The sequence below is a fragment of the Notolepis coatsorum genome, assembly GCF_963971535.1.
Source record: "Notolepis coatsorum genome assembly, chromosome: 6".
Classification (NCBI taxonomy): domain Eukaryota; kingdom Metazoa; phylum Chordata; class Actinopteri; order Aulopiformes; family Paralepididae; genus Notolepis; species Notolepis coatsorum.
The window spans coordinates 175,335,010-175,355,463 of NC_140170.1; the positions used below are offsets into that span (position 1 = coordinate 175,335,010).

The 20,454-nt window shown below is 46.0% G+C and overlaps 1 protein-coding gene across 2 annotated transcripts in view; it reads left to right on the forward strand.

The window, feature by feature from the left end:
• The window catches only part of stab1 (stabilin 1), a 335,483-nt gene that overhangs the window by 183,759 nt on the left and 131,270 nt on the right, over window positions 1-20,454 (forward strand). For both annotated transcript variants that reach the window (XM_084317601.1, XM_084317602.1), the window contains 5 exons: window positions 13,386-13,535; window positions 16,575-16,679; window positions 17,451-17,567; window positions 19,748-19,880; window positions 20,011-20,071. In XM_084317601.1, coding sequence (XP_084173727.1) covers window positions 13,386-13,535; window positions 16,575-16,679; window positions 17,451-17,567; window positions 19,748-19,880; window positions 20,011-20,071 — 566 coding nt within the window. The remainder of the gene's footprint in view (window positions 1-13,385; window positions 13,536-16,574; window positions 16,680-17,450; window positions 17,568-19,747; window positions 19,881-20,010; window positions 20,072-20,454) is intronic.

The following is a 20,454-nucleotide window of genomic DNA, read 5'->3' on the forward strand; positions in this document are numbered from 1 at the left end:
CAACTGCAGCTACCAGATCGGATCACAAAATCTGAATAAAGAGCTCTTGCCCGGCCCAACACTCGGCCCCTCTCTACTAGGCGTGTTACTACGTTTCCGCCAAGACAAGGTGGCCATCAGCGGCGACATCAAAGGGATGTTCCTGCAGGTGCGACTAGTGGAGGAGGACAAGCCCCTGCTGCGGTTCTTATGGAGAGAGAGGATCGGGGATGAGCAACCATCCATCTATCAATGGGAAGTCCTCCCTTTCGGAACCACATGCAGCCCATGCTGTGCTACGTTTGCACTGCAAAAACACGTCGCAGAGGACCCAGCAGCTGATGAAGAGGTCCGACAAAGTGTAGGAAATAGTTTCTACGTGGACAACTGTCTGCAAAGCGTCTCGACGCCAGAAGAGGCCGAGGCCCTCCTACTCAAGCTCCGCGCCTCCCTGATCAAAGGCGGCGTTGATCTCCGGCAGTGGGCCAGCAGCGACCCTCAAGTATTGCGCAGCCTCTCCCCAGAGGACAAGGCAGCAAGCAGCGAGACCTGGATGGCGACCATCCCAGGAGAAGCCCAAGAAATGACATTAGGACTAGTCTGGCGCTTCAAAACAGACTCGCTCCATTATAAACACACACCCCTGACCAAGGAGCAGGGAAGGTCGACTGCACTACCGACCACAAGACGGAGTGTATACAGAACACTCGCCAGACAATATGACCCGTTGGGATGTATTCTACCTTACACCACCAGGGCAAAGATGATTGTAAGAGCGTTATGGGACAAGGACCAGGGCTGGGACGACCCCATACCCGAACACCTTGCCTCCACATGGAGAGAGTGGGAGACAGAACTCAGCTCACTCCCAGGTGTCAACATACGCCGCAGCTACTTCCCACCCACAGTGAGGCCGGAGACGTGCCAGATGGACCTGCACGTCTTCAGCGACGCCTCCGAAGTAGCCTACGGTTCGGTGGCCTACTTGCGTGCCCGAGAGGAGGGAGGAGAAATACATACTGCCTTCATCCTGGCTCGCTCAAGAATAGCCCCCCGCAAGCAACAATCTATCCCGCGTCTAGAGCTCTGCGCAGCCCTAGCAGGAGCGCAACTCGCCACGTTAATCCAACGTGAACTCACCATTCCGGTACAAAGAACAATCCTGTGGTCAGACTCCATGACCGTACTCACATGGATCCAGTCCGATTTGTGTAGATACAAGGTCTTCGTGGGAGTCAGAATCACAGAGATCCAGGATTTAACAGAAGCAGCAAGCTGGAGGTATGTGGACACAAAACACAACCCAGCTGACGTCATCACCCGGGGAATGTCCCTGGATGACCTCACCCGTCACAATCTATATAGTGACGGGCCCGAGTTCCTCAAGCTCCCGGAAGAAGAGTGGCCTACACCCACCCCACGGGAGGCGAGTGAAGAGGAGGCAGAGAAGAAGAAATCTATGTTCTGTGGGTTGACACACACACTCGTCCCCACAGACCCCAACATAGACGACTGCCTCACCCTTGAGAGTGCGCAGCTAAAGACATTCCTGTGGCACCACCCAGAGGTTCAGCCCACTACTGACATTACTGCAGCTAACTACGAAGAAGCAGAACTCCTTCTGCTACCACGAGCCCAGAGAGACTCGTTCCCCGACGAGCTAGACTGTCTACAGGGATCAAAGCCAGTCCCGTCAGACAGCAGATTGCTCCACCTAGCCCCTGAGAGCGACGCCCATAATCTCATCAGAGTGGGTGGTCGTCTGAGGAGAGCCCCAGACTTACCGGATGACGTCAAGTACCCGATAGTCTTAAACAGCCGACACAAGGTCACAGAGCTTATCATAAAGAAATACGACGAGGACGTGCACCACGCCGGGGCAGAGAGAGTCTTCGCGGAGATCAGACGTCGTTATTGGATACTGCAAGGGAGAGAAGCAGTACGACGCTTCCAGCGGACTTGTCTAGACTGTCGTAAATGGCGAGCACAGCCCAGTATACCCCGGATGGCTGACCTACCCCCCTGTCGCCTCCGACTCGGCGACAAGCCTTTTCACTCCACCGGTATGGACTGTTTCGGCCCGCTGTACGTAAAGAAAGGAAGAGGGACTGAGAAGCGGTGGGGTATTGTATTCAAATGCATGACCACCCGAGCGATACACATAGAACTCCTTCCAACCATGAGCACAGACTCATTCCTTATGGCCTTCCGGAGATTCACATCGCGGAAAGGGAAACCGTCTATATTATTGTCTGATCACGGGACAAACTTCAAAGGCGGAGAAAGAGAGCTGAGAGAGAGCTTCCAAGCTATGGGCCCAGAACTTAAGACCCACCTCGCTCCATATCAGATTGATTTCCAGTTTAATCCCCCGAATGCACCTCACTTCGGTGGAACTTGGGAACGAGAAGTACGTTCAATAAAGACAGCCCTGTACGCCGTGCTTGGGGCCCAGACCGTGGCGGAAGAAGTCCTCACGACAGTCCTCACGGAGATCGAGGGAGTATTGAACTCAAAGCCCCTCGGTTACGTCTCAAGTGATGTAGCAGATGTCGACCCAGTCACCCCCAACACTCTCTTGATGGGGCGGCTGGACCCCGCGCTACCACAGACAGTGTACAGGCCTGAAGAAGCGAACGGCCGAAGAATGTGGAGGTACAGTCAAGTATTGGCTGACAAGTTTTGGAACAGTTTCCTACTCCACTATCTACCGTCTCTACAGACCCGCCAGAAATGGGTGAAAGAAAGAGACAATTTGACAGAAGGAACAGTCGTCATGATTATCGACCAGTCATTACCCCGAGCTATGTGGCCGGCCGGCCGCGTAAGCAAAGTGATCACTGGTGCCGACGGAAGGGTCAGAGCGGCAGAAGTGCTCGTCCAAGGGCGGACATACACCCGGCCCGTGGCGAGGCTGATAGAGTTGCCAAGGCTCCCCGACACTCTTGATGACGACCATGACCCCCTGACTTTGTGAACTGCCTACCCTCACAACAGACATTGAGTAGTGGACAGTGCGGTTAATCTGTCTCTGCTTATCTAATTAGGTGGGACTAATTAGGAGGCGGCTGTTACGAAGGATCAGATTAAACCGAATATATATATTTATTGATTGATATATATTGCATAATATTTGTATATCGTTTGATATCCCTTGTGTATTCCTTGTACATATACACGGAATATCCCTTTAACCTAGTACAGACCATAATATTTCATTCTCCTATTGGACAGCGGTCCCCTAGGCGCCATTGCCATACCCCCAGGGTCTAGTTCAAAGTCACCGCCAAAGACATGCCTGGGCATGAACGGCTCTGCGCAAGGATACGAGACAGGAATAAAGCTGGTACTAGTTTGTTCACCTAACGTATAAATACGGCGCAGGTGAATACAGAAGTAGAGTTACCCAATAAGTTGAAGCCTCACCCACGATACAACGTGCGGTGAAGTATGGCCTGTTTGGCCCCAAATAGAGCATTGAGACCGCGTGCGAATTAATAACTGAAGTATCAGAGTTTAACGCTGTACCGTCGAGTTCGACCTATTCTATTAATTCAGTAATAGTCTATTTATGTATAGTGTATCGTGCGGCTACCGTTCTACAGTGACCAGCATCACCAACGTTTCCTCGTACCAGCTAGTGTGCTTATCCAGGCTGGGCAGCTTACCCTGGCGCCTTCACCCGAGGAGCCCTAGACGAGGACCGTGTGGACATGTACACTGGATAACCTACCCGACGACTACATAGCCCTTTTCGGCTGGATTATATTTGCTTTGGTCCTGTAATTGATGGAGCGGAGAATCGCCTACACCCACAATTGTGTGGGATTTACCCTGTGAGGAGCAACGTCGAGCCCGCCTCTCAGAAGCCTGAGGCTGGCTAGCTTTCTTCCATGCGGAGCTGCATGCCACGTAGAACAGCTGTTATTTGTCTGCGGATCAAGAGATTATTGCACCGTCTCCTGTACTTGGAGTCTCTCTATTCTTCGTTGACCCAGACTCTACTACCGACAAATCCTCTCCCCTTGCTGGCTTACAACCGGAGGGACCCTACCAGTATCTCCCGCTGCCTTACTAGAGTACCATAGATATAATTCCTAAGATACAGGTGGTATTCATTATCTCCTGCGTAATATGAGAATGGACTTACGTTATTGATTTGCTCACGCACATTCTTTGTCTTATAAGCGCAACCCTACATAAAGTTTTTTTTTTTTTTTGATCAAATTTTTTTATTGACATTCTCACGAAACAAGACAACACATTAACCACAATCACAATACATAGAACTTCACAAGAAAATAACAAAAACAATAATAATAATGACTAACAATTATACAGACAAGAGAAAAGAAACCAGAGTTCAACCTACTAAATTAATTCCAAGGGGTACTATCTAATAAATGGTCTTTCCCAGTGTTCAGTCCCGATTCCCGGCCGTGTGACCCCATATTAATAAAACGTACATCTCCAACCCACCACAAGGACCATTTTTTGGGGGAACACGACCTGAAAACAGAGCAATGAACCTTCATGAAAAAACAAAAACCTGTAGAGGTGTTCCATAGACTCACAGAGACCGTGTAAAAGTGGCCAAACAGTGAAGAACTAGTTAAATAGCTGCCCCCCCATAATATCCCCAGCTAAACTCAAGATGACAAGACAAGGGACAAGACAGACAAAAACATTTCCTCCTCCCCCTCCCAAGAGACCGCCGGACTCACCCGAACACGCACCCCAACCCCGCTCAGCCGCACACTGCGGTCTTTACCTTCTCAGCTGCTGCGAACCACAGGTCAATTCCAGCCTGCCCCACCCCAATCACCCGGGCTGTGGATATCTCAAGATAAATCACATCCAATAGAGTTAGGGACCAGTTAATCATTGTAAGCTTCTCAGGCTCCTTCCATCTCATTGCTATTAGCTTCTTCGCTGCTGTGACGCCCGCTAGGACAACCCTTTTCAGTTGTACGGACGCGGGTAGTGTCGTTATATCGTTCAGGAGTAGCGTAACAGCTGTGAATGGGATAGTTAAGCCACACAGATCTGAAAGTTTGTCCGTTATTGACCTCCAGAAGCGGGCCACTGGTGGGCAATCCCAATACATATGCATATAAGTGCCAGTGGCCTTTTGAGAGCACAAAGTGCACCGAGAGTCGGTTATCAGTCCCATAGCAAATAGCTTCCTAGGTGTAAGATAGGTCCTATGAATATAATTAAAATTAATTTGCTGGTGATTGGGGTTGCGGGAAGATAATGCCACATTTGCCCAAACATCATCCCAGTCAAACTCGGGGTCCAACTCCGGGATATCCACACGCCAGATTGTATCCAATGATACATTTTTATACGTGGATTGAATTAAGAGCGTATAAAAGTCGGAGACAAACCCTCTGGATGTCGTCCTGTCCACTATGAGCCTGAGGAAGGGGTGTGGGTGCAAGGCTTGAGCCCACGGTACGCCATGCGCCCTCAGTGCTGACCTTAGTTGAAGGTAAAGAAAGAAGGACTCGCCGGGAAGATCATAAAATTCTCTTAAGTCCTGAAACGCACGGAGGCCGTTCTTATCATAAATATCCTCCAGAGTATGCACTCCCCTCCTTTGCCATTGAGGAATATTAACCGGCTTGTGTCCAACAAGTAATTGCTGGTTATTAAAAATTGGAGAGTCCAGGTGCCAAGGGCATTTAACCCCACACGACCTCTGTACATTACGCCACGTTTGGATCACGTGAGTTATGATCGGTCCATACCTCAGCCGGCATTTCGCAATAGAGACAGTGGAGTACACTACATCCTGCAATCTTAGCGGAGACACCGCCGCCGCTTCTAAGGAGCGCCACGATACAGCCTCTACAGGGTCTAGCCAGCCCATCAGAGGTCTCAGTGAAAAGGACCAGAAATAAAGTTTAAAATTAGGGATTGCGAGGCCCCCATCTTGTTTCCTACGTTGAGTAGTAGCCCTTTTGATTCTCGGGCGTTTGTTATTCCAGACAAACTTAGATACCATCGATTGTACCTTGCGCCAGTGGTCTATTGGAGGGGGCAGGGGGAGCATTGAGCTAATAAAATTTATCCTAGGCAGGATGTTCATTTTGATTATGGAAGCCCGGGCTTGTAAGGAGTTAGGAAGGGACGACCACCTGTCTAGATCCTGGCGTATTTTATCATAAGTACCCGTGAAGTTGTACTTAGTAGTTTGGTTCAGCGTGGGGAATATCTCTATGCCCAGGTATTTAAAATGTTCTACTATGGGGATATCAGCTGGTAGTCGTACCGCCTTGGCCAGTTCATTAAGAGGTAGGCAGGCTGATTTGTTCCAGTTAATCTTAAAACCTGACAATTTACCAAAGTCGTCGATTATCCTCAATAATTTTGTGGCCGACCGGGAGGGGTCGTCCATGAAAATCAGCAGGTCATCCGCATAGAGAGCAATTTTGTGTGGAGTATTGTTGACCATTATGGGGACGATGTCCTCCGATTGCCTAATAAATTGGGCCAAAGGTTCGAGGGAAAGCGCGAACAGTCCCGGGCTCAGAGGGCAACCCTGTCTAGAAGATCTGGAGACTGGAAAGAGTGTGGAACAGTTTTTGCCTGTCAGTATCATCGCAGACGGCGAGGCATACAGGACTTTAATCATATGAATAAAACTCTTTCCAAGACCCATGACCTCAAGTACCTTCCACAGGTATGACCACTCAAGTCTGTCAAACGCCTTCATGGCATCCAAAGACAGAACTGTGGATGGAGTTGTATTGTCTTTACTGTTATCGATTACATGCAACAGCCTCCTAAGATTATCTGCAGCCAGACGCCCCGGGATAAAACCAGTTTGATCGCAGTGTACCAATACAGACATAAATCTCTGCAGGCGACGGGCCAGCACCTTGGCAAACACCTTTAAATCGGCCCCGAGAAGACTCAAGGGTCTATAGCTACCACAATCATTGGGATCTTTGTCCTTTTTGAGAAGTAAAGAAATCAACGCCATATTGACATCTCTTGAGAACTCCCCTTGTTCGATAGCGTAATTGATCATATCGAGCATCAATGGACCCAGTTGGTCCCAGAAAGCTAAATACACTTCGGGTGGAATACCATCCCAGCCTGGCGCCTTACCCCTCTGCATTTCAACAATAGTCTCCCTCAATTCTACGAGAGTAATCGGTCTCCCCAGTTCCTTGGCCTCTTCCTCAGAAATGTGGGGTATCTCAAGCCCGCCAATGAACGATTCAAATCTAGAGTCATCCAGATTACCCTCTGAGCTATATAACTGTGAGTAAAACTCTTTAAAAGTGTCATTGATCTTTTTCGAATCAGTAGTGACTGCACCCTGGCTCGTCCTAATCGAGGGGATATCTGAGAAATGATCATTTGAGCGTATTTTCATTGCCAATAGATGGCTAGGTCTGGAGCCGTGAAAATAGTAATTTTGTCTTGTCCTATGTATCAAGAACTCAGACTGTTGTTTAAGTATGGAGTTTATTTCTTTTTTGACTATCTTACGTTGTGTGTTTAGTCGTTCATTATAGTCAGTTTGCAAGGATGCGTATAGGTCCGCATATAATGATTCCAGTCCTTCTAGCTTTTTTGACCGGGATTTTCGCAAATTGGAGGCAAATAGTGTGACATGACCCCTGATGAATCCTTTCAATGCGTTCCACAGGACCCTAGGGTCTTCTACTGTGCCAACGTTGATCTGCAAAAATTCAGCTAGTTTACTCCTGAACTCAGAACAGAAGTCATCGTTCTTTAGCAAGGTCGAATTAAAACGCCATCTGGGAGCTCTTGCGGAGAGCCTGCCAAAGGTTGCCGTAAGGAAAATCCCCTTGTGGTCTGAGAGAGCCAAGGGAACCAATGAGACATCGAAACTATCAAACATATTAGGGGACGCGTATGCATAGTCAATTCGAGAGAAGCTTTTGTGTCTGGCTGACAGGTGAGAGTAATCTCTGAGGGTGGGGTTGCATAAGCGCCAGAGGTCTGTGAGCCCCGTGTCTTTGGCCCACATCCTGAGGGCCTTAGAGGCCCGTTTCTGGTCGCTCGTTTCAGAGGGCCCGGACCTATCCATCTCCGCATCCCAGCACGCATTAAAATCGCCACCCACAATGAGAGCGTATCCATTAAGTTCCAACATATTCTTCGTGATTGTATTATAGAACGCTGAATCAAATGTGTTAGGAGCATACAATGCTATTATAGCCATCTTCCTATGCAAGAATTCAACTTTTGCTATAGTAATCCTTCCCTCCGTGTCCGACCATACATCCAAGATTTTGATATCAAGGTTACGTCTTGTAACTATGACTACTCCTTTCGTCTTATCATCGGCTGAGGATGAGGAGATAACGTGATATTGCCGATTTGCCAGTCTTGACACGTCACCTACCATTAAATGCGTCTCACTAAGGAGAGCAAGGTCAATATTTCTCCTCTTCAATAGCCAAAGGACACTGGCACGCTTGTGTGGGGCGTTAAGCCCTCCTGCGTTCCAAATTAAAATATTCAATTTAGCCATGGTCGAGCTTGTATAAGTGCGTAGAGAACATACCCGTGCAGCCAGGCTGAGTACAGAGGTGCCGATCCCGGCGGGCCCGGACGGTCAATCCCAGGAGTTCAGAGGAGGAACACTTACACATATATAAGACAACAGTACATAGAACACATAAAAATACCACCCCAGCTACAACCCCCCCTCCTTCTACTCTAAACCCTAACCCACCCGTCCTACTATAAGTTCCCCTATACCCACTCTCCAATCCCCACCCTATGCCCCATCCACTGAGGATGGTCATCTTCCTATCACTTCCCACTAGAGACATGGATCAATAAGACGCTTCCCACTCCCACCCCCCTCTAGATAAACCCCTGAGTAAACCCCCACTAGTCCAATAAACACAAATAATAATAAAATAAAATTCAATAAAGATATCGGTCGAAACCCACCTGAGCCCTGGCCCCAACATGAGACAACCATAATGGTAAAAATAGCCATTATTAAATAATAACTCCGCATCAACCTGCAGCCCTCTATTTCCGAATCTGCGCTTCAACATCACATTTTTATAGCCCAAAAGGGTATAGGAAAATTCAAAACAAAATTAAATTAAAGCATCCCAGCCGATAGTCTAAGGCAGGTTCGGGTCACAGGTTAATTGTGCAAAATTGTGTGAACAGTGTCAATTAAACAATGACAAAAAAAAAAGGAGGAAGGGAAAAAAAAAGGTTATGGTCAAAGTGCACCCCTTTAGCCGTCCCTCTGAACAGGCACAACGGCTGAAATGACCTAACCTATGTAAGAATAGAATTAAACACAATCATTCATTAATCAATCCGGGGATGGTAATAGGCAACACCTGACACCACCTGTCATCATACATTGTTTCAATAAAGATATCGGTCGGAGCAGTTAGTCCAAGGTAGGATCGAATCACAGTTAAATTGCTCATTCAAATGCCCTTAAAACAGCGACACTAATTATTATATAATTACTCAGCATCAACCCTGTAACCAACTACCTTGGAGTCTGCATATTAATGTCGCAACGTTATAGCATAAGTGGATCACGGAAAATTCAAAACACATTTAAGGCAGATTAGCAGTTAGTCCAAGGTAGGATCGGATCACAGTTAAATTGCTCATTCAAATGCCATTAAAACAGCGACAATAATTATTATATAATTACTCAGCATCAACCTGTAACCATCTACCTTGGAGTCTGCATATTAATGTATCAACGTTATAGCATAAGTGCCTCACGGAAAATTCAAAACAAAATTAAGGCGAGTCAGCAGTTAGTCCAAGGTAGAACCGGATCACATTTAAATCGCGCATATAGATGACATAAAAACAGCGACAATAGGAAAGAAAAAAGAAAGGAAAAGAGGGTAATGGCTAGAGTGCAAGCCATATAACCATATAGCCATGAAGTGCAAGCCATACCCGACCCAACCTGTTATCAAATATTGTATATGCATATTCAACCGACCTTGGCATCTACTTTGGATCACCAAAGCTCAAAACAACCTGGATATAAAAATAAAAAGCATACCAGAAGTTAGTTAGGGACTCGGTCACTCTTGAACTGTGCAAACCAATGTCCCTTTGAACAGCAACAGCAACCAAAATACGTAACCATTAACGGGTCTCGAATGTCTCATCGCAGACCATAGTCGAAGCCCGCTGGCTAGCCCGAGGCTAGCGCGTAAGCTAGTGACGAATCCGGATAGCACGTTAGCCTACTATGTACATTGTTCAGCTAGCTCGTTAGCTTCCAAAGAGGCGATACACAAGTACGACCATGAGGTCAGCTTTAGCAAGTAACAGAAGTCATTGGGAAGCCCCGCTAGTTGGATGGGCAGAGGACAGTTAGCATGTCTGGGCATGACAGCAAGTGTTTGTGAATAGTCGACCTAATCAATGTATATAGGCCCAAACCGCCAAGTCACTCACCCTCCATAGATATCAAGCAACAGACTCGGGTGTCTCCGCGAGATATTCCTTCGCTTTAGCCAACGACCAAAACAAACGCTGACCACCGACCTTCTCCAACACAGATAGTTTCGCGGGAGCGAATAACGTGGGCCTCAGGCCTAGTTTCCATAGCTTAGTCAGGACCACCTTGTACTCGGCTCTCTGAGCTTGAACCTCCGGTGTAAAGTCCTCGAAAATGGCCACTTTGTGATCGCCAAGCCTCAGAGTACCCCTTCTGGTACGAGCCGACCGCATGATGATTTCTCTCTGTTGGAGTCTGTTCAGCTTGACTATGATGGGCCTCGGTTCTTTGTTCACGCCGGGAGAAAACCTGCCCGCTCTGTAGGCCGACTCACAGATAGGAGGCATAGGGAGGACGTCCGTCCCTAGTATCTTCTGCAGCAGTTCGGGCATGGTCTCAGAGAGACGGCCTTCACCGCTGGTCTCCGGTACTCCAACAATCCTGACGTTGTGGCGTCTATCCCGGGACTGCATCTCCTCCATCGCCGACTGTAGTTTGTTGACTTCAGCCTGCCTAGCCAGCAGGGCGGATTCAAGACCCGCCATCTTCTCACACTGTGATGATACCTCCGTCGTTAGCATGGCTAGTTCGTTAGCATTAGCCGATGAGGCAGCGTGAATCGTCTCCATCTTGTCTGTCAGCGGGACTACCGCCAGCCGTATTTCTTCTGATATCTCACGACGGAGGCTGATACAGAAATCCGCCAACACTTTCTTCTGTGCTTCAGCGATGCGTGCCTCAGAGTCTGCGTGTACTTTCTTCTGTGCTTCAGCGATGCGTGTCTCAGAGTCTGCGTGTAGCTTGGTCATGACCAAGAGCACAGCTTCGCTTAACTCCCCGACAGCGGGAGACGGTGCGGCCATGCTCGGCGGTGTCGGTGTCGTGCCTAATTCTTTCATGGCTCTGGTTTCCACCCCCGCCATCGTAGAAAGTCGAAAAAAGTTGATGAATGTATACTAAACACGACGACCTAGCAAACAGATAAAAAACAAATAAAAATAAAATAAAGACTAATGGGGAGAAACGTATATTCAGCACGGTAGAAGGGAGCTCAGCTCCGCCCCAACCCTATGTAAAGTATTGTTATATACTATCATTGCTGCTAATAAATATTCTTAAACCCAGTTTTGTGTGGAACCGTGTCATTGTGGGAAGTGTTCATCTAATATACCTGTGTACTGTATGGCCAGTAGTAATGTACATAAGACAGTAGTGGTTTAATGATACCATACTTATATAATACAGTCAGGGAATTGTACCCCTCAGTTACAGTGGTCGTTATGCTGATTGGTTGCTCCTGGCCCCACCCCTATAGACGATGCCTTAACCACACCCCTCTGACACCCCAAAGAAAAAAATACATATACATTTCTATAATATAGGCTACAATTATGCAATTCGTGTTCTAGGTTGGATGGAATGTTGTGCATTTAGATGATCTTCACACGTCTGCTAAGTTTGTGTTAGTGGCTCAGGAGGTAGAGCGCTCGTCTGGTAATCTGGAGGTTCTCAGTTCGATTCCGTGCGAATGTGAGTGTCTGTGTTTGAGGAACAGATTGAGGCCAGATGCAAATTAGCTTGATAATCTGATACAGCTGATGTCATATTATCGGGACTGCATTTGGGCTGCATTTATATTTTTATTCAAAGCGCTTTCAAATGTATGCCTCCCATTCACCCATTCACTTAGTGGTCTGCAAGGGCCTTGAAATAAAGCCAGAGCCCTGCCCGAGCCCGTGAACTTCAGGCCCTGCCTGAAAATAAGCCCGACTGTAAATAATATTTTAAGCCCTAGCCCGCGTGAAAACCAGAAAAAAGTTATTATTATTATTATTAAAATATAATTTTTTTTTGTATTTGTTTTAAATATTCGAAACACGGTTTTATATGAACGTAATAAATAAACAAAACTAAGAAGCATTTACATAGCCTGTTTCGGTCTTATTAGAATGCTGTCTCTCCCAGTGCTCGCTTATAGACTGACTCACACATCAGCCTCGTAAAACGTATTGAAGGCTATAGAATCTTCTTTGACACACACACACACACACACGACACACAATAGCCTACTCGAGCAGAGCAACATTATGAAAAGCACAACAAAACAGGTAGCGAGCGACCCAGCAAATAATAAACATCACTCACCACGACGTCAGCAACGAGTTGAACACCGTTAACAAAACTTCGCCAACCAGCTACATACATCCCAAGAACAAATTAAAACGTTCGCCAACTGGCTATATTCCAACACAACCAATCGAGTTGAACTTGTCCCCTGAGTTCTCCCTGCGCGCTGTGGTAATTACATCCAAATGTTTCTCTGGCGCAAAAGAGAAAACTAATCTTAAAAAAAGGTTATCCTATAACCCTAGTTATATGAAAAAAAGAAATAAAAATAAGCGCAATAAAAAAAAATAAAAATTAAAAACGGCGGTGCCCGGGCCCGGCCGAGCCCGAATTATTTATTTAAAAAAAAGCCCTACCCAGCCCGAACCCGCCGGGCCGGGCCTGGGCAAGGTTGCAGTGCACACTGACGGCGGAGGCGACCATGCAAGGTGCCGATAGACAGCAACAGCAATAGCAATAAACAATGTACTTGTATCACGTTACCTGTGTATGAAATGTAATCAGTTACTTATTCTAGTATATGAAAGGAATAAGTTAGGATATTTCTTTCCTTAAAGAATTAAAGATTTTTTTTTCTTTTTGAAAAATGTGATAAGTAACTGATTACTTATCTATTACTTATCTATTTCAATCAATTACTTTTCATAGACAGGACATTGTCAGAGTGAAAGCCATGAGAAGTGTTTGTGTAACCTGGCTGTGTGACTGTGTTGCAGTGTGTGCAGGCGGTGTGGAGGCCCCCTGTGGAGTGTTGGTGTAACCTGGTTGTGTGACTGTGTTGCAGTGTGTGCAGGCGGTGTGGAGGCCCCCTGTGGACACCACGGGGTCTGTTACGATGGCAGATCGGGATCAGGCCGCTGCAGGTGTGATCCTGGCTTCAGAGGAGATTCCTGTGAACGCTGCCGACCACGATACTATGGATCAAACTGCACAGGTACACCGTTCTACACAGTTTTACGACTACTACTGCTACTGCTACTATTACTGCTGCCACTACTACTACTGCTGCCACTACTACTACTACTACTACTACTACTACTACTACTACTACTACTACTACTACTACTACTACTACTACTACTACTACTACTACTACTATTACTACTACTACTACTACTACTACTACTACTACTACTACTACTACTACTACTACTACTACTACTACTACTATACTACTACTACTACTACTACTACTACTACTACTACTACTACTACTACTACTACTACTGCTGCTACTACTACTACTACTACTACTAATACTGCTACTACTACTGCTGCCACTACTACTACTACTACTACTACTACTACTACTACTACTACTACTACTAATACTACTACTACTACTACTACTACTACTACTACTACTACTACTACTACTACTACTACTACTACTGCTCAGTCCAAATTAACTCCTAACAGTCCTGCAAATTTTGCATAAAACACCTGTTGATTGCATACCCAAAGTAAATTGAAAGCTTTTCTTCAACCATTTATAGCACTGGCCTCTTTTGAAAGGAAACATGAATTGTATTCCACATCAGGAAGAATCACTCTGAGTGTTACTGTAATATAGTTACAGAGTTTTTTTTTTTTTTTTTTTTTATTATTATATATATCTTTTTTTACTTACGTCTGAATTATTTTGCAAACAGATGCGTCTTACAGGTTCCAGCTGAGAGGTATTAGCTGGAAAACACAATGGGGCCATAGCCTGAAGTCCTATCTAGTACAGGTCCATAGTTGATAACAATACCACGGAAAATGACTGTTTTACACATATCTTTCTAATGGTATGTAGGCCTATAGGTATCTTTTTCCAAAATGGCCATTGGCACCAATGAAGTAATGTGCGCGGCAGATGTCGAACGAGTCTGGACCTTTATGCAGAGAGAAAACCATATATTTCCTGGGAAACATCCCTCAAGTGAGGTATCGGCGTTTCATTGGCTACAAAAACGGTCAATCATTTTCACCGTCAGAGGTGATTGGTCCGGTCACCGGGAGGCGTAACCGGAGGTGGTAACTTTTTCGAAACTGACACTCGTTGGCTGTTTGGTCTTACAACCCAAAATTGGAAGCACGTAATAGGTCGGGTAGGGTGTTAATCGCGGTGGCCATCTTAGTTTTCAACCGATGTATTGTTTCAAAGACACTAAGGTCGCTTTCACACAGGGGCTGTTTGGTCCGGACTTTCGGACCAGAATTCGATAGTCCGGTTTTTCGGGTCTGTGTGAATGCGCGTCGAACTCGGTCCGCGGACCAAGCAGGCGAACTCTAGTCCGCCTGAAAACGTAGGTCTCGGTTCGGCTTCAGCGGACCAAATATAGGAAGTGATTATTATTACCACTGCTTGCAGCACTCACTGCAAAACAAGCACACTGCATCTAATCTCTCTATCTATCTCTCTATCTATCTATCTATCTATCTATCTATCTATCTATCTATCTATCTATCTATCTATCTATCTATCTATCTATCTATCTATCTATCTATCTATCTATCTATCTATCTATCTATCTATCTATCTATCTATCTATCTATCTATCTATCTATCTATCTATCTATATATCTATATATCTAACTGTGCATCTTGGGAAGAAGGAAGAAAAACGCGGCTTATTATTATTACCGAGGCGCACGGCATTAATAATGGATCAATGCCACGTCAATACTATTATTATTATTATATTATTATTATTGGTCTACAAGTTGTTTAGCGAGAGGATGGTGGTAATGTGCTTCAATAGAACAATGGATCAATGCCATGTCAAAACTCGCTCCGCTGATCTTGAGAGCTCGCAGACAGTCCACACACACGCGCGCGCGCACACACGGCTTGCAGCCACACACACATTTCCACTGTCCAATAGACAAGCGCCCTTTTCGACCGCGTGACATTGTTCAGAAGGTCTCGGTGCGCTGACAGATTTCTCTATGTGAACGCAGGCGAACCAAATGAAGAATGCAACAATGTTGCAACTTCACCACCAGAACCGCACCGAGTCCACCAAAACTATATGTGAAAGCGACCTAAAACGCCATCAAACGAGGGCAAATGTGCATCGATGTGGGAGGCGGGCTGTTATCTAAAGAAAACAGCATCATGGAGGAATTTCAATCAGGCTTCAGAACATACCACAGCGCCGAAACGGCTATTACTAAAATAATTTGCGACCTCACACTAAACTCTCAATTCAAACAAAGTCTTTATTCTTGTTATCTTAGACTTAAGTGCAGTGTTCGGCATGATTGACCATGATATCCTAATAAATCATCTCGAAAAGTTAGTTGGTTTTTCTGACTATGTACTGTACTAAACTGGTTCAGAACATATATCAAAGGGAGAAAATATTACGTCAGGTTTGGAGATCATGCTTCTGAGAAACATGACACCTACTTTGGAGTTCCACAAGGGAGCTGCCTTGGTCCACTATTATTCTCACTATATTATTCTTATTATAATTTTTATTATTATTCTCACATGACATAATTAGAAAACACAATGTATGTTTCCATAGCTACACGGATGACACACAATTGTACATCTCTGCTGAACCAAATGATCCCACAGCAATGAACTCAATTTATCTTAGCAATAAACAAATGGATGACCAACAACTTCCTAAAATTAAATGAGGACAAAACCTAAACCCTACTAGTCGGCCCTATAACGAAAAGAGAAATGCTGCTGAGCAATATGGGGCAACATACTCCTTGGATTAAACAAGTAGAAGTTACATGTGTTGTTGTGATCATGGACTCAGACCTAAGCTTTAAATCACACATCAACAAGGTGACATAAACATCATTTTGTGACTGTGTCCATCTTTTCAATGTTTGATTCCAAGTAATCCAATAGTAATACCAAAGTATTCCCATTAGATTGCGATTGTAATCCAATGAATTATGTTGTTTATTACAAAACATTTCATGTCATTTGTATTCAGTAACTGATTACATTTCTATCTATCAGCGTGTACCTGTACAGACAACGGGACGTGTGACGATGGTATAGATGGTTCTGGAAACTGCGTGTGCCAGTCAGGCTGGTATGGGGACACATGCCAGCTGAAAATAGGTGAGAGTATATGGTGCATTTATATATTTATATATAAATATATTATATGATCATGAATATATATATATAGTAGGGTTAGCTTACCAAATCACTATATCACAGTAGGGTTAGCTTACCAAATCACTACATCACAGTAGGGTTAGCTTACCAAATCACTACATCACAGTAGGGTTAGCTTACCAAATCACTACATCACAGTTGGGTTAGCTTACCAAACCACTACATCACGGCCTGGCCAGCTCTGTCTGAGGCCCCTTGGGTGGCACAACCTGGAGGCGGTAGATCCCAAGCTTACACAAGCACACTCATTCCCACACATTTATCAATCAATGCTTAAAGGAACACGCCAACATTTGTGGAAATTAGTTTACCGTCTTCTCCAGAGAGAGACAAGAAGATAGATACCAGTTTCTTCTCTGTGCGTTCAGTAGAAAGCTATCTGGCTGCATGTTAGCCTAGCTTAGCACAATGAATGGAAGCGGACATGACCGGTTAGCCTAGGCGTTGTCCAACTAACACCTCTCCCGAAGGCTAACCGGTCATGTCCGCTTCCATTCATTGTGCTAAGCTAGGCTAACATGCAGCCAGATATCTTTCTACTGAACGCACAGAGAGGAAACTGGTATCTATCTTCTTGTCTCTCTCTGGAGAAGACGATAAGCTAATTTCCCAAAATGTTGGCGTGTTCTTTGAACCTATACTGTATATATCTGAAAAGCAGCCTGTACAAAAGGTGAATCTACTGTATCTATGGATCTTTCTATGGACCAGGGGAGGCACCAGAGGAATGTAAGGACTGCCATGCTGCCGCTGTCTGCGTCCCGACTGTCGGCTGTGAATGTAAACCAGAGTACGAAGGCAACGGGACCTACTGTGCAGAGATGACACGTGGGTTCTCTTTAACCGTTTTTATTATTGAACCTTTATCTTATAACTGTCTTGTTGAAGGGGCGGTTAGGTGGCGTAGCGGAGATTGCGTTCGTCACCAACCCCGGAGCAGCTCCGGCTGGCTGGCCGTTCACACTAATACAATTGGCTGTATTAGAGGGTGGGAGAAGCTGGCGGGGTGGGTCCGGGTTCGGTCGGGGCGCCTGCTAAGCGCGGATAGGACCTGAGTGGGATAGTGTGATCCTTCCACACGCTACGCCCTCTCAGGGAGGATCCGCGCTGCCAGGTGAAAAGAAGCGGTTGATTGGCTGGACGTGTGTAGGAGGAAGCACGTGATAGCCTCCACTCTCCCAGATGATCTGACTGTGGGGGGTAAGTGCGCAGCGACCAGGAAGGGGATTGGGAATTGGCATACGTCTTGTTGATGTTGTTGTTGTTGTTGTTGTTGTTGTTGTTGTTGTTGTTGTTGTTGTTGCTGGTGATGATGATGATGGTGATGATGATGATATAGCTGTTAATATTGTTCAGATTCAGATTCAGATTCAGATTCCTTTATTGAGCCATTTGTGTAAAACACATTGGTAATTGTTGCAGCAATACAGTGTATGCATTCTTTCTTTTTTCACAGTAAACAAACACCAACACAGACAAGAAACGAAAACAGTGCAGTGGGGGATTAATCAATAAATAAAATACATATATATATATATAAAGTGAAGTGTGCAGAGATCCAGTACGGACTAGTGCAGTGCAGTCAATGTCATTGTGCCAGTGTCTGTCACTTGTGGGCAGAGGGGGGGGGGGGGTACCGAGGGGGGGGGGGGGGGGGGGGGGGGGCCTGAGGCATTGATCAGCCTGGCGGCTGAGGGGAAGAAGCTCAGTCTGTGTCGAGCTTTCACAGCCTTTGGGATCCTCAGCCTTCTCCCAGAGGGGAGCAGGGTGAAGAGGCTGTGACCGGGGTGGGATGGGTCGGCCATGATCTTTCTCGCCCTCTTCAGCGCCCTGGAGTCGTGCAGGGACCTGAGGGAGGGCAGGGGACAGCCGATCACCCTCTCCGCGGAGCGAATCACCCGCTGCAGCTTGGCAAGATCTTTTGCCGCTGCAGCAGGGAACCAGGAGATGATGGAGTGGGTGAGGATGGACTCAATGATGGCCGTGTAGAATTGGGCCATCATGGTCCTCGGCAGTTTATATTTCTTCAACTGCCGGAGGAAGAACATCCTCCCCTGGGCCTTCTTGAGCAGGCCCGTGATGTTGAGCTCCCACTTCAAATCCCGGGAGATGGTCATGCCGAGGAATCGGCATGACTCCACGGAGGTCACCTGATGTTGTTGTTGCTGGTGATGGTGATGATGATGATGATGATATAGCTGTTAACAGGTTCAGCGCCAGAGGTCGCTGTGGGTGTATGGCCGTGTGTGTCGGCACTTTGTTCAATGGGGATAAATGCCGGTGTTTGCAGTGCTAAAACTATATTAAATATTATAGCGATGGATCTAATAACATAGTCGATTGTCATTGAGTTTCTTCTGGTCAAGATGCAAAAAACAGATCATCCATACATTTCCAAGTACTGATCGCGATCGTGTTTCCAACATAATCCAGCATTGAACATGAACGGGGAGGGGGGGGGGGGTGACCCTCGTCGATGCATCCGTTATAACCGCTTGCCCTGCCCGAGTAGTTAGACCCCGCACGCACCCCGCAGCTCGGCCCAGACACCGAGCCACATCGTTTCAAATGGAGTGCAATAGCGGCCGCAAGGCGTTAGGCGGCGGTATTGGACGTTTGCGATCTCAGACCCATTCCCAATGATAACATCAGGCTGGATTGATGAATTATGAAGGGAAATATCGAATAAAAGAAATAACGATGAAACCCCGACTTTTCTCAGGTTTGGCGCCCAACGTTCGGCGAGTTAACCCGACGTATGTCGGGTCTGGCATCCAATGTGTTAATATTGTTCTCATTGTTGCTGGTGATGATGATGATAATGATGATATAGCTGTTAATATTGTTGTTGTTGTTGCTGGTGATGATATAGCTGTTAATATTGTTTTTGTTGTTGCTGGTGATGATGATGATGATGATGATGATGATGATGATGATGATGATGATGATGATGATGATGATGATGATGATGATATAGCTGTTCATATTGTTGTTGTTGTTGTTTCCAGCTGCAGACCTCTGTGCAGAGTATAATGGTTTCTGTAACCAGAACGCTGACTGTCACCAGACGGGATTAATTGTCAACTGCACATGTAAGAGTTTTTACTATGGAGACGGAATCTCCTGCAGCCCCATAAACAGGTGGGTAGATTCTAGAACCAATAAGAAGAGGACATTGATACACAGACCAGCATCAATCAATCAATCAATCAATCAATCAATCAATCAATCAATCAATCAATCAATCAATCTATCCATCTATCTATACCAGGTGTGAAGAGGAGAATAATGGCGGTTGCAGTGAATTCGCCACCTGCAAGTTCACTGGACCGGTGAGTTTCAGAGAGACATTTTACTGTTAGTTTAGTTTCCATGGTGACGTTCAGAATATGCTGCGATGTAAACCTCTAAACATGATTTAATATCACTGAAACACCTCTAAACATGATTTAATATCACTGAAACACCTCTAAACAGGATCTAATTGTCAGGATTGGGGGAGTGTAGGACACAAACGCAGACACACACAAGAGAGCGGCACGGTGGTGTAGTGGTTAACACTGTCGCCTCACAGCAAGAAGGTCCAGGGTTCGATTCCCGCTTGGGGACCAGGTTTCCATGATGCCAGGTACCCAGGTGGGGTATCTCCCAGGCCTTTCTGTGTGGAGTTTGCATGTTCTCCCCGTGCTCGCAAGGGGTTTCCCCCCCCCGATAA